A 15,964-nucleotide genomic window follows, 5' to 3' on the forward strand; every position below is an offset into this window, starting at 1 on the left:
GTTGATGAAATGAAGAGGACTCAGGATTGGTTTCGTTGTTACTTGAGCTACTCTGATTTGACTCATCATCACTAGTTTCATCATCTTCAGTTAAAAGATCAAATAGAAAAGAATAGTCTACATTCTCGTCATTAGGTTCAAGTTTTTCGAAACCACTGAGATTTTTCAAAAAACTTACAATTCTGGAAACATATAGTTTATCATTTTTAATATCATAACATCGAAAACCCTTTTGAGTTTCGGAATAACCAAGAAAGGCACAATGAATGGCCTTGGGAAGAGTTTGTCATTTTTATCAGTAAGAACAAAACATTTACATCCAAAAACCCTTAACCTGCTATAATCAGGTTCTTTTTCATATAATTGTTCAAATGGGAAAACTTTGTTCAAATTTTTTTATTGGAGTCTATTTATGAGATAGACCGATGTAAGGGCTGCCTCAACCCAGAATTTTTTCGGAATATTATGTGAAATGAGTAAGGTTCTAGTTGTTTCAATGATATGCCTATGTTTTCGTTCAGCCAACCCATTTTGTTGTGGGGTTTTTAAACAAGATTTTTGATAGAGAATACCATGACTTTCAAGATAACTTTTGAATTCATTTGAAAGATATTCGCCACCGGAGTCGGTTCTAAGTATTTTTAAACTTCCATTGAATTGATTTAAAATCATCATATGAAATGTTTTAAAAATTAAAAAAACTTCATGTTTATATTTAAGAAAATATATCCAACAAAATCTAATGTAATCGTCCACAAAAATAACATAGTATGAGAAACCTCCTTTAGATATCACAGAAGTCGGACCCCATACATCGGAGCTATGTCACATGGGTGCGGGTGCGGATGCGATTGCGGGTGCGGGGATGTGTCACTTCCAAAAAACCCACGGGCGGGGGTGAGGCAAAAAAAAATTATATATATATATAGGACTTATAACCAGTTTTTTTTTTGCTGGTGTGTTTGTTTGAAGACTTGTTATCCACGTTCTGCTTGTTGTGTACTTTGGCGCAACGGGACAAAATTGATGAACCAAAAGGATTGGCAATTTGATCGACCCAGCCTGCTGCGTAGTGCTGACTGTCATGATTCAATCATGTCTGAAACTCCATGGTCTTCACGAAAAAAAATATAAGCGAAAGGTTTGATGTGGTTTGTTGGAGAGACAGTCTTCACGAGGCCTACGGCCACCGCCACTGCCATGCCACTACCTAGGGTTCTTCAAATTTTATTTTATATACAGTTGCACATAAATCTCCAGTTTGGACTCTGGATGACAGCTAAAAGAAATTTATTGGATTTGACATGTGGAAAAGAGAGTTCTACACCAGGCTACGGCTAGAGCACTCATCTCGTCAGGAGAAAAATGAATACTAATAGCCACCAAGGCTACCACCACCATTATCATTTATTATGGAGAGAGAAAATCCTTGATGAAGAAAGATCTGGATGGTTGAAGGATAAAGACTTCAAAAGGCTCTTGAATTTTGGTTTTAATTTTTGAGGTAGATGGATCATCATTTCCAAGTTAAAGTATGTTTTCCAACGTTGCGAATTCATTGTTTGGAGGCATGAAGGATGCCAACAAAGCTCATCAGATGTTGTGGACACAAGTGCCCCTTTATAAAACAAGAGCAGAAGCAGCAAGCAGGCATCCACGCTTCGGTTGTTCCGTCCTTTCATTCTCTCATCACTACCTACAGAGATCCAGCAAAGGGTGGGGAGAGGTGAAGAATCTGGAAGTCCTCGTTAGGGAATAGGCAACTCTAAAGAGACCGAAGCTATCAAGGCCAAAATCAAAATCAAAATCCAGCAAGGGGCAGGTCCCGCTGCTCGGTCAGCTGTCAGCAGAATTTTTTTTTTTAAATTCCGCAGCCCATTTCATAGGGCAAATTTAAAAAAAAAAAATCAAAAAATTGGACTAAAATGACCCTGGGTGTGGTCAACGCACCCAGGGTCGGGTTCACCGCACGTGCACCCGGTGTCGCACGCACACCCGCATCGCATCGTGTCGACGCGGGTGCGGCACCTGTCTGGCCGAATCCCTGTGACATAGCATCGGAGTGAATAATTTCAAAAGATTTTGTTATAAACATTGATCTTTGAGTAAACGGTAGACTTTTCATTTTTCCAAGAATACATTCATTACATACAAAATTATCATTACAAAGATGCTTAATAAAAGGTAAATAAGAGATTTTAACAATATTGGGATGCCCTAGTCTCTTATGCCATACATGAATATCTTTGTTTTGAGCAACATTACAAAACTGGTTCTTGGAAATTTGGAGAAAATCAACATAGTAGAGGTCTCCTCTCCTAGAGCCTTCCCCAATCAACTTCCCGAACAGGCGATCCTGTATCCAACATTTATTAGAAGAGAATTTTACATCGCAACCATAGTCCGAGAGTTGAGAGACTGAAAGTAAGTTTAAGTTTAGTTTTGGTATAACACGAATTTTTGGAATAAAGAAGTCTTATTTTTCAAAATTGCATATTCCTTTAATTTCAAGAGGTGTTTCATCTGCCGTTGAGACAAAAGATGGAAGAGAATTTTTAGAAAAATCGGAAAGAGAACAAGCACTTGGAGTCATGTGAAAAGATGCACCGGAATCTAGGAGCCAAGATGTCTTACCAGGAGGTGAAGAGGATGACATAACGGCTCCGGAAATGCCACCCTTGAGAAGAGGTTGTAGAGCATCCATAATTTGTTGAAGGGAAAGAGGCCCATTTGATGAAGATGGTCGTTCATCTGGTTGGGATGCCATAGCCACAGCAAGTATTTTCTTCCATTTGGGGCAAATGGGTTTGATATGCTCGGGTTCTTTACAAAAATGGCAAGTTAATTTGCTATAGTCTCTTTTGCCATATCGATTATTTCCTCCTTGACCTTGATTTTTGAAATGAGGAGGTTTGTAGGTCTTCATATTATTCCCGGGTCTTGATACGGCATTAACCCCTTCACAATTATCTTGAGAAGAAGATGTAGCAAGGATGCTAGGATTATTTTTACTAATCCCCATACGGGTTTCTTCACCACTTAGCTTAGTGATTACATCTTCAATAGAGGGCGATGTGAAGGCGGATAGAAGAGGACCGAATTTGTTCAAATTCGGGTCTAAGTCCATTTAGAAAATTGAAGAATCGATCTTCCTTTAGTTGTTTCTGTCTTAACTCAATTACTTCTCCACTCCATTTTGGTTCTAGCATAGCTAGCTCATCCCAAATAGACGATAGTTCGGCAAAATATTCCCGAATAGACAAATCGGCAAAATGAAAAGTATACATCTTTTCAAGGTACAACCAAGCTTCAGAGGCTTTTTTGAACTTAATAATGTTGGCATTGATCTTGATTTCTACGGATGAAAAAATACAAGACAAGATCTTGAAGTTCTTCATCTCCCACTCATCATGCTTTTTGAATAATCTTCTAGGGCTTTTTATCTATCTTCCCCTTCAAGAATCTTAATACCCCCTTTTTCAATGATGGTAAGTTTGGGTTCGGGTTTCGGTATTGAACCTTGAATGTACCCCCAAAGGCCCTTTCCTTTGATATGGGCTTCCATATTGTCGGCCCAAACATGATAGTTTGAACCACTAAGTTTAAAACCAAGGGAGAAGTAGGAGTCTTTTTCACCCATTAGAGAGGGTAGAAGATAAAAAATAATGCGTACCTCAAAAGATTTTCAAGTCTTTCTTGACAAAAGAGGCTTCTAAAATATTGCCCGAAGAAGATGATCTACTTCAAACTCCAATAGCTTGAAGGCACATTTTTCGAGGTACTTATAAATGAAGAGATGCACGATCCTCCTTCAACGAGACTCTGATACCATGTAAAAGTATATCAAACAAGATACTAAGATCAAGACCTTAATATTCTTGATAACAAACTTGGCACACATGCACGATAAGAACACTTTAGAACACTTGTGCACAAAAGCACAACTCACAAAATCTCACAAATGCACAACGGCATAAAAAATATTGGAATCACTTTATTGAGCACTTGGGTTTGACTCAAAGCCATAAGAAATACACGGGGGAAAGCCCCTATTTATAAGCAAACAAAGGAGCCACATAGGGGGCTCCCAAGAGAGTCGTTGGGAGCCTCCAACGGTCACATATTAGAGGCTCCCCAGCGACTCTTTGGGGAGCCTCCCTATATGGCACAAAATACAAAAACAAAAAAGAAAAAAGGAAAAATAAAAAGGAAAAAGTTACAAGCATATTCCAAAATGGAATATGCGTAAAACAGAAATTTACAGAAATACCCTTTTCGGGTGAACAAGAAAATACAACAACAACAACAACAACAACTACGCCTTCATCCCAAAACAATTGAGGTTGGCGATATGAACCAAAAAAGAAAATCATTCTGGGTCTTCCACATGAATCTTTCTCCTCCAATCATTTCTATCCAATGCCATGTCCTCGGTGAGGTTCAAAGCATTCATATCCTTTCCTATCATCTCCATCCATGTCTTCCTAGGCCTACCCCGACCTCTTTTAACTAATATATTTTTTCATTTCTCCATCCTTCTAACTGGAGCATCATTAGGCCTTCGCTGAATATGTCCAAACCACCGTAAACGATTCTCTCTCATCTTATTTTCAATGGGTGCAGCCTCTACCTTCTTACGTATCTCTTCATTCTGAATCTTATCTTTTATTGTATTTCCACACATCCATCTAAGCATACGCATCTTAGCTACACTCATTTTTTGAATATGATGTCTCTTGGCAGCCCAACATTCCGTACCATATAGTAAAGCAGGCCTAATAGTCGTCCTATAAAACTTTCCCTTCAACCGCAATGGCATTCTACGATCGCACAACACTCTAATTGCACTTTTCCATTTCATCCACCCAACCTTTATCCTATGATTTACATCTCCATCAATTTCTCTATACTTTTGAATGATAGATCCCAAATATTTGAAACAATCATCCACCGGTATTTCTTGCTCACCAAGCTTCACTACACTCCCATCACTACTTCGTTGCTTACTAAACCGCATTCCATATATTTTGTCTTACTCTTACTCAACTTAAAACCTCTTGCTTCCAACGTCTGTCTCCATAATTCTAACTTAGCATTAACCCCAGCTCTAGACTCATCAATCAAAACAATATCATCAGCAAACAACATACACCACGGCACATTTTCTTGAATTGATCTCGTAAGCTCATCCATCACTATAGCAAATAGGAAAGGGCTTAAAGCAGATCCTTGATGTAACCCAACCGTTATAGGAAAATCGGTTGTCACCCCTCCACAAGTGCGGACATTGGTTATTACTCCTTCGTACATATCTTTAATTATACTAATGTACTTGAGAGAAACACTTTTCTTCATCATTGTCCACCAGAGAACGTCCCTAGGTACTCTATCGTATGCCTTCTCCAAATCAATAAAAACCATATGCAAATCTTTGTTCCTCTCTCTATTTCTCTTAATAAGTTGTCTAAGAAGATGTATAGCTTCCATAGTTGATCTTTCAGGCATAAAACCAAATTGATTCTCCGATACCATGACAACCTTCCTCAACCTAGACTCAATCACCCTCTCCCAAAGTTTCATAGTATGACTTATGAGTTTTATACCACGATAGTTTGTGCAATCTTGTATATCACCCTTATTCTTATATAGAGGCATCAAAGTACTCTTCCTCCACTCATTAGGCATCTTATTTGTCAGTCAAATCTTGTTAAAAAGATTTGTCAACCATTCTAATCTTTCTCTCCCAAGCATTTCCAAGCCTCGATAGGTATACCATCTAGGCCAACTGCCCTTCTTGATTTCATTTTCTTCAAAGCCTCTGCAATTTCTTTCTTGTGAATCTTGCGCATAAAGTCACGATTCATCTCATGAAAAGGAATGGAGAAGTCTCCAAGATCCTGAGTATGACTTCCATTAAAAAGCTTATCAAAATCATCTTTTCATATCTTCTTAATCTCCTCATATTTGACTAAAACCCTTTGCGTTTCATCTTTGATACATCTAACCATACCCAGATCTCTCGATTTCCTATCTCTCATTTTTGCAAGCCTATAAATATCATTCTCGCTCTCTTTGGTATCCAACTTGTCATAAACCTCCTTATATACCTTATCCCTCGCGTTTCGAACTATTTTTTTAGCTTTCTTCTTTGCTATCATATACTTCTCCAAATTCTCATTATCACGACTCTTACTTAGATTTTTATAAGACTCTCTTTTAACCTTAATAGCTAATTTGACATCCTCGTTCCACCATGATGTATCCTTACCTAGCGGTGCACCGCCTTTAGACTCACCCAATACCTCCTTAGTCACCTTTCTCATGCCACCCGCTATCTTATTCCACATTGATTTTGAATCCTCCTCGAGACACCAATCAGCTTCCTTAACTACCTGTTCTACAAACATTCCTTGTTTAGCTCTTTTCAGTGCCTACCACTTAATTCTAGGATCTATCCTATGTCTATCCCTTTTGCGGCATTGTCTAATTCTAAGATCTAAAATTAAGACTCTATGTTGTGTAGCTACACTTTCTCCCAGTATAACCTTACAATCGATGCAACAACCCCTATCTTTCTTTCTATGTAGGAAAAAATCTATCTGACTCGTATTAGCCCCACTTTTAAATGTTACTAGGTGAGACTCCCTCTTCCTAAACCAAGTGTTTGCTAAGATCATATCACTGGACAAACCAAAATCTAAAATCCTTTCTCCTATACCATAGCCTCCATGGATACTCTCAAATCCATCCCTACTAATGCCTACATGTCCATTAAGGTCACCGCCGATGAAAAGCTTTTCTCCATAAGATATCCCTTGTATTACTCCATCTAAATCTTCCCAAAATTGACGCTTAATGGAATCATCTAAACCATATATAGATAGAGATACATATACATATATATATATATATGTATATATATATATGAATATATATATATATATGAGATTACAAATATCAATACATATTTTAACATGAAAACATGTCAACTTGAATGTTGGATGTGAGCTTGGTAGCCTCATTTCTTTAAACATTACACCTTTAAGGTGTGTGGGTTTCGCATCGAATCCATTCTAAGGATTTGCATAAGACTCGTATTGCCAAAAGATTCCTTTGGTAGAATATTTTTGACGTTTTTCCAAGGTGTGGTTGGGTAAGTATGAATTAATTTGAGTAAAATTCCAATTTACAAAGCTTCTTTTGAATGAATCCAAGTCCATTTGAGTTGATTCAAATCCAAGATCCCATTTGAGAGGATCCAAATCCAATTGAGTTGGTTTAAATCCAAGAATCCATTTGAGAGGATCCAAATCCAAAGATTCATTTGAGAAGATCCAAATCCATTTGAGTATATCCAAATCCATTTGAGAAAATCTAAATCCATAGATTCATTTGAGATTATCCAAATCCATTTGAGTAGATCCAAATCCAATATCCAAATCTGAAATCCAATTGAGAAAATCCAAATCCAAAAATCCAATTGAGATGATCCAAATCCAAAAATCCATTTGAGAGGATCCAAATCCAATTGAGAAAATCCAAATCCAAAAATCCATTTGAGATGATCCAAATCCAAAAATCCATTTGAGCGGATCCAAATCCAAAAATCCATTTGAGAGGATCCAAATCCAATTAGAGAAAATCCAAATTCATTTATTCTAAAACCTATACTCATTCAAAAAGAAATCTGATTTTTATTTTAAGAAATCTGAATTTCCAAAAATCTATTTTCCTTTTGATTAGATGAACCACAACTATCCGAATTTCTTCACTATGAATCGTCAATTCATCTACTTTAAATCCCTTACTAGATCCAAAAGGCAACTTTTTCATTTTACCAAGTATGCAATCTTTACACAAAAAATCCCCTTGAATATAATTCTTTTCAAGAAAGGAAAATAAGTACAATTTTGTCAAACTTGGATGTCTTGGCAAGTTTCTATATTTCTTCTCAACATAGTTACAAAAAGATTTGTTTGATAAATATAAACAGTCCATGGAATAAAGATCCCCTTTCTTATATCCTCACCCAATCAACCTCTCTGACTGGAGATTCTGCACTCAACAATCACTAGGTGAAAGGGTGATTTTACATCCATGGTCCGAGATTTTTAAAGCCGAAAAGAGGTTTAAATATAGTTGGGGCACCACTCTAATATTTGGAACATGAAATTTTTTATTGTTTAAAAAAAAATCCTTTAAAAATCCTGAACTTTGAATTTTAATAGATGTACCATTGGCAGTGGAAACACGAGAGAATTTTGAATTGAGGACATTCGAATAGAATAAATGCATTTGGGGTTATATGGAATGAAGCTCCAGTATCAATAATCCAAGAAGACTTACTAGGATTAGAATGAGTGGATATTGCAACACCCAAGAGTGAAGAGGCTTGACCTTTGTACAGGAAGCCACTCTCCTTTCTTCTTTCTTTTCATCTCTCCTGCTCTTTGGAAAAAAGGCTTTATGTGTCCCGATTCATTAAAAAAACGATAAATTATTTTTTTCTTGTTCTCATGTTCATTGAAAGTTTTCCAAAATGTGGTGGCTTGTAAGGACGAGTGTTGGATCTTGGTCTAGACATTGCCAACACGATGTCCTCGCTCTTGTAGGCATTCTTCTTAAATTTATTCTCCTCCATAGTTAGCTTTTCCAATGTTTCAACAATAGTGGGGATACTCTCCCTATGAAGGAAAGCGGATTTAGTGGTCTCAATCTCGGGCCGAAGACCATTTATAAATTAATAGAAGTTCTATGCTTGAATTTGCTTCTCATGAAGCTCAATGTTCAAAGGACAATGCCATTTAGGCTCGAGAAGAGCAAGTGCATCCCAAAGAAGGGACATAGCATGGTGATATTCACGAATGTTCATATCTCCTTGAGCCATCATCCCCACCTCATCTTAGAGATTGCATATATGTGCAATAATCCTTGAGATAATATATATCACGAAGGTATTTCCAAGCTTCATTGGTGTAGTCAAACTTAGCCAAACTTGAGCATGTGTTTATATTCATACTATTTATAAGGCACGACATAATCCTTGAATGGTTCATCTTCCATTCCTTCCACTTCCTTTCATAATCCGCTACAGATTTATTCATTTCTTCCCCTTGGAGAGCCACTTCCTTCTGATTATTGGTCGTGATGAGGACTAATTTAGGTTCTTTCTTGGTACCATCCACTAACCCCCATAGACTTTTGCCCCATATGTGGTGTGTCACAATGGATGCCCACATAACCTAGTTGGTGTCATTAAGCTTCACGGGAATGGCGGCTATAGTCTCCTTGTCTTCCATGATGGCAAAGAGATGAGCACAAAGAAGAGAAGATGATAGAGAAAGCATGAGCACACAATCTGCAAGCACATGATCACACCATCCTCAAGCTTCACGATCACACGAACACCTCGATCTCAAGATCTTCAAGGTCCAAGAGTATGAGGCTTCGATACCATGTAACGAAATAAGACGGATGCACACACAAAGCCACTAATGGCATAAACATAAGCCAATAAGGCTAATTGCACAACCACTAAGGGCAAGACAAGCCACTAAAGGCAAGAGAACACTTACATAAAAAATATTATTTTATCAATCACACGTAAAATGCACACAAAAGAGTGAAAGAGCCCCTTTACATACACAAGATGGAGGCCAACTACCGTTAGACTAGTCTTATGGCTAGTCAGCCCACTGTTGACTACTACAAAAAATACAAAAAAAAAAATGAATAAAATAAAAAAATAATAATTCATATTCTACCTAAATGACAGCAATAATATATATATATATATATATATATATATATATATATATATATATATATATACACACACACACAAAGAGCTATATACACCAAAATAATATGTACATTTAACACAAAGAATCCTTAATAGATTCATAACACGAACTGTCATATGATGATAAGTTTAGACAACACGAATAAATTGGAAAGAGTTTAAGCAGTCTTCCTTTCATAATGATGCTTATTTTTTCCTAATTCAGCTCTCTCATTGGTTTATAAGCCAATATTTTTTATGTATAAACTCTTGATAGAAAGCAATGTTGTGCAAAGAGAAAAAGAAATTGTTCCCTTCAGATTATATTCAGAGTAGTTGTCATTGAAATGCAGTTGGAGATATTAGGCATGAGTAAAAGCCATCTGAAGAAGTGACAGAAGAATGGAGACACTCCATCCCTCAAGAAAGGAAGGGCGGTAAGTTCATGAAAAAAAATGATACCATGAGCTAAATTTGCTATTCATGCCACTTCAATTTTTGTATTTTAAAAATCCTTTCCTATCTTTAAATCTTTACCCTTAGACATATGAACATTACAATTAATAGGAATCTTGCTTAAGAATACCAGCCAAAGCATGATACATGTGTCTAGAAGTATGATCAAATTTTTATTGCATTTTTGGGAGGACTATAATCTTAGGTTAGCTGCAGTAAATTCATATGATACCGCTATCTTATTCTTTGATATTCACCTTCTGGCATGTGTTATAGAAAAAGAATATCACATTAATAATTGGCATGCATGATGACATAGTGACCGATAGCACCTGCAATAGGAATTTAGTAGAAACAAAATTATTTCCCCCCTTTCTGTGCAAGAACTTCTTTCAGCATTTCCAGACAGATTCTACACTCCCACTTAAAGCTATAGCAGGCACCACGATTCTGATTAAATTCACTCTGAAACGAAATCTATAGAACTGTTAAGAATCAACCAAACAAGGTCATCTCTGAATTGCCCCATCTCAGTATTTCTTTCCTGAGTTGAAAACTATTGAATCAGAGACATCTTTATGCTTAAATTTTGTGCAGAATGCAGAAAACTGAACTCCATGAAGGAATTCAACACAAAATTCAAGAAGCACCAAGTTCAGTTTATAGCGAAAAAGAAAAAAAAATGTAACAATAATAATATGAATGTCAAATCGATAATACTGATGATATATAATAAAGTATTTCCTTTGCTCCATTTCTACGACTAATTTATCTGAAACCAATTACTACTCAATCCAAAATGCAGATCTTAAAAATATTATACAATGGAACCTCGACTAATTGCCCAAAAAGAATGAAATATTAACAAGATTGATGGTCTTCTTCAATCTAAACCATTTCTATGATTAATCAGCAATATCGAATAGACAATGAAGATGGTGAATTAATTACAGTCTTTGTTCCATCTCTACAATTTATACGAGCCTAAAAGCAATAAGTATCCCCCCAAAAAAGCAAAAAAAAAAACTGATTTCCACTGTCAAAATCAAATGAAACATCAGAGAATATAATATACGAAGAAAAGTCTGATTAATTGCATTAAAAGAGAAAAGAAAAAAAAGGAGGGAAGGGGGGTGGGAAAAACGAGAAAACCACCAACCTTGAGAGCCACCATGAATGCCATGACATATCGGACGATGGCGTCCCGAAGGAGGTCGTCCTCGGGACGGCTCACCCAGGCAGCAGCGGCCCTGGCGAAGTCGCGAGCGCAGGCGATGACCTTCGCCCACGTCCGGCGACTCTCCTCGAACCTGGAGTAGGAGGCCTCGGTGCGGAAGACGAGAAGGAGGGCAAGGGCGGGGGCGGTGAGCTGGTAGGGGAGGGCGGGAGCGTGGAGAAGGGGGAGGAAGTCCGGGAGGAGGCGGAGGGCGATGGCGGTGTTGTAGGCGGCGACGACGGCGGCGATGGAGGTGAAGACGAGGACTGGGGGGATGAGGGATAGGATGACGCGGGAGGAGAGGGAGGAGGCGACATGCCGGAGGTGGCGACGGGAGCTGCGGTGCTCCACCCACTTTTCGTGGTTGTAGAGGGACCGCCTCTGACGCATGCCACGCTCCTTGATGGCGTCCGCCCAATCGGAGATGGACTGCAGGCTCAGGGTTGGTGGGGGGAGAGGAGGTGATGATGGTTGTAGGGGTTGCTGGGGTTGGGGTTTGTGGTGTGCAGCGGAGCATGTAATCCGGAGTGTGGGGAAGAAAGGTGGGGGGTGCTGGTGGGGAATTTTTTTCCAGGAGAGAGGATTGGAGTGGGGAAGTTTGTGGAGGGAGAGGGAGAGAGTGGCGGTGGGTGGATCCATTGCTTTTGTTGTAGGTACAATGAAGTAGGTGTATTATTAAAGCCGCACAAGACGATGGAATCTGGGGTTTACACTACACAAGGCGAGAGAGAGAGAGAGAGAGAGGCGGTTGCAGGAGAGGGGGGGAGGGAGCGTATAGTGTGTGAAGGGAAGTGCACGTATTATGCTGATCCGGTGGCTGGGAGCTTAGGATGGAGAGGATGACGATGACGGTGGAGTATATTACTTCCATGCATTAAATCGTTTCCACAATTTGCCCAAGTTCTGACTTACACAGCCTCGTAGACTTTTCCTACAGTTTAGGTACCGCTTAGATGAAACCCAAAACTCAGTTTCAAACAACATTCAGTATATTCTTCGGTTATAAATCATTTTTCAAACTATTTAAGTGAATCGGGCATTACTGGTTCATTTTCATAGGATATGACAAAGTTTTTATGCTGGCTGTCACAGGCCTACCGCAACCCTCCTCCTTTATCCGGGCTTGGGACCGGCAGTGTATAACTACACAGGTTGGGTGGATGAAATGGAAAAGTGCTATTGAAGTGCTGTGCGATCGTAGAATGCCATTGCGGTTGAAGGGAAAGTTTTATAGGATGACTATTAGACCCGCTTTACTATATGATACGGAATGTTGGGCTGCCAAGAGACATCATATTCAAAAAATGAGTGTAGCTGAGATGCGGATGCTTAGATGGATGTGTGGAAATACAATAAAAGATAAGATTCGGAACGAAGAGATACGTAAGAAGGTAGGTGTTGCACCCATTGAAAATAAGATGCGAGAGAATCGTTTACGGTGGTTTGGACATATTCGGCGAAGGCCTAATGATGCTCCAGTTAGAAGGTTGGAGAAATGGGAAAATATATTAGTTAAAAGAGGTCGGGGTAGGCCTAGGAAGACTTGGATGGAGATGATAGGAAAGGATATGAATGCTTTGAACCTCACCGAGGACATGGCGTTGGATAGAAATGATTGGAGGAAAAGGATTCATGTGGAAGACCCAAAATGAATTTCTTTTTTGGTTCATATCGCTGACCCCAATTGTTTTGGGATGAAGGCGTAGTTGTTGTTGTTGTTGTGGGCATTACTGAATCATTTTGAATCGCCTAACTTTTAACCACATAAATCCACGTGTCAAAATAATATTAGAATAAAATTAAAAATTATTAAAGATCTATTTTTAACTATTTTTCAAATGTTTTTTTGTAAATTACCCGGTTCAGTTTTGTATCGATTTCTTTTACGATATGATAAGCATCGAGCGTTTCAGACTGATACGCACTACCTATACTAAGAGCGTTGGTTTTAAACTTAGTTTTGTACTAAAAAACCAAGTTTTTGTGTGTTTGAGTGACACACCAAAACTTTATTTTCAATCACGTTTTGTTCAAACTTGGGTAAGTAAAGAAAACCACCCTCCCCTTGAGGTTTGCAACTCTCTCTCTCTCTCTCTCCTTCCCCCACTTTGGTTGGACTGGCAGAGCGGGACCTGTAAAGAGGCCAATGAGGCTTGGGCCTCGGGGCTCCCGACAAAATTTTAGTGGCCCATTTTTAAGGCCCGAGCTCTCCTATTTTTATTTAATATAATATAAATATTTGAAATATTATATTTGTTTAATATGAATGCAAATTTTATTGTTATTTTGATTCTTTAAAAAAAAAAATCGGAGGCACTGCCCCCGAACTCCTACTATTAATAGGGGGCCCATTTTTTCCCTCAGCCTTAGGCCCCATAAAACACAGGTACGGCTCTGTGGACTGGTATCGCCCGACAAAGGTGGTACCAGCCGTCCAATTTCCAGCAAGTGACCAACTGTTAAATGTCCTTAAAACCTTTTATTTTTTTACGCTTTAAGTTTTGGAGGTGGTTGGCCGGTTATTTCTCGACCGGTGGCTGGCCAGAAAATGGCCAGCCGGCCATTTTTTTTTTTTTGTCATGGTTGGCAGGAAAATGACTGACCTGCCATTACTTTTTTTTTTTCAAAGTTAATGGCTGGCCGGACCATTCCCCCCTTTTCTTTATTTTTTTTCAAAAATGGCTGGCAAGAAAATTGCAAGCCTTGTTTTTTTTTTTTTGTTATCAAAAACCTGAAAACCAGCACCCCAACATGAGTCAGGTTTGCCCCCTCTTTGACCAAACAGCCCGTTAGGGATGTCAATGAATCGGGTTTCAGTCAGATACCCTACCGAATTGAAATTTGATTAGTGGGATTTGTCAAAGCAGGTAGAAATCCAATGATAAACGGATCGAGCTTCGGAGTGCAAATATGCATTTGCTTATCTGAATATAAGCACTGTAGGCCACTATTTGGACTTTGTCCAGCATGAGTCCCAGCAGCTTGAGTTCTGCTTAGCTGAGCTCCAATCGAGCTCGTTCTTTATCAAATAAGTCAAGCTGGAGCTTATATATAAGCTGTAAACTAAACGAGCTGAAGCACACAAACTAGTTGGAACTTGTTTAAGCTCTACTTCAACAGTTAGGCAGCTTTTTGTAAAGTATTCAACAAATTATTTCAAACAAGGACGTGTTTAATGGCGCGGAAGAAGTCCCCCCCTACCATGGTTGGCTTTCTTGGCAAGTTGACTCAGGACTCGGCCGAGTCAACTCAAGATTGGAACACAGACAAGTCAAAAAAATCGTGACTCAGCATACAACCAAACTCGCCTGATTCAAGTTCAAAACTCATGTGACTCGGCTGAGTCACGAGTCACTAGTGACTCGGCTGAGTCACGAGTCACTAGTGACTCGGCTGAGTTATGATCATTTTGATTAATCGAGACTCGGCCGCTTAGTGGGTTGAAACATCCAAAAATTGCCGAGTCACAATACCGATACATATCAGCTGAGGCTCGACGAAATGAAAATCGACTTTTAGCCTTTTGTAACAAAAGGCAACTTTTTTTTTAAACCCTAACTTAGGGTCCCTAAGCCCTCTATTGACTCTTTCCCTCTCCCTCTCGCAGGCTGCAAAGCGCCATCCCCAAGCTCGTCCTGCGGTTCATCCCCCCTCCGCCCTCTCTTCCGACCAAAGGTTATCGGCTAAGCCGGGCTTTCAATCTTCACAGCGACCAACATTCACGACGATTATGGTTCGTCTCTCTCTCTGGCTCTCAGCCATGAGCCAGGAATTCTCTTTGGCATGTTGAAGAGTGGCAAGATGATCACTAACATTGACACTCGGTCATAGATGATCATAGTGTGTCCTGTGTCTTTTTTATAGTGTGTCATAAGCCTTTTTTATCTTTTCTTTGTGATATAGGTCTAGATCCAGCGTAATTTTTTGGTTGCCCCTTGGCAAATACCAGAAAATTGCTCTCTTCAAATTTTGAATTGTGAGTTTCTTATTTCACTTAATACTATTCCTGAATCCATGCACCCATCTTACAATTGCATGAACCGAGTATGGTTAATTGCTTCTAGCTGATATCTATTATTTCTAAAAGTGACCCAAAATTCACCTCACTTTTGGGAACAGTTGCAAAGAGTTCTGGAACGAAACTTAAGTTTAGTATGATATTTCATCCTCAAACTGATGGGCAATTTGATTGTACCATACAGACTCTTGAGGACATGCTATGAGTTTGTATGTTAGAATAGAAAGGGGATTGAGATTCACACCTAGCGTTAGCCATCACGCTAGCATTGAGATGACACCATATGAAGTCATGTACGGAAGGCCTTGTCGATCACCAATCCATTGAGAAGAAGTGAGTGAGCAAACATTGGACTCGCCCATTGTACTATAGCATTATACTGAGCAAGTACACATAATCCGAGAGAAATTACTTACTACTCAGAGCCGATAGAAGAGCTACGCAAATCAACAGCGTAAGAAACTCACTTTTTCAGTTAGAAACAAGGTTTTCG

The 15,964-nt window shown here is 38.9% G+C and overlaps 1 protein-coding gene across 3 annotated transcripts in view; it reads right to left on the minus strand.

The window, feature by feature from the left end:
* The window catches only part of LOC149845057 (voltage-dependent chloride channel 1, chloroplastic-like), a 71,216-nt gene extending 58,931 nt beyond the window's left edge, over positions 1-12,285 (minus strand). For 2 of the 3 annotated variants that reach the window (XM_089997445.1, XM_089997444.1), the window contains exon 1: positions 11,397-12,259. In XM_089997445.1, the coding sequence (XP_089853571.1) occupies positions 11,397-12,092 (696 nt within the window). In that variant the 5' untranslated portion in view covers positions 12,093-12,259. Of the gene's footprint in view, positions 1-11,396 lie in introns of all 3 variants that reach the window. The other variant, XM_089997443.1, reaches the window with a different exon arrangement.
* Positions 12,286-15,964: the final 3,679 nt, after the last annotated feature.

The sequence above is a fragment of the Nuphar pumila genome, chromosome 2 (genome assembly GCF_984573655.1).
Source record: "Nuphar pumila chromosome 2, dmNupPumi1.hap1.1, whole genome shotgun sequence".
In the NCBI taxonomy this organism is placed as follows: Eukaryota; Viridiplantae; Streptophyta; class Magnoliopsida; order Nymphaeales; family Nymphaeaceae; genus Nuphar; species Nuphar pumila.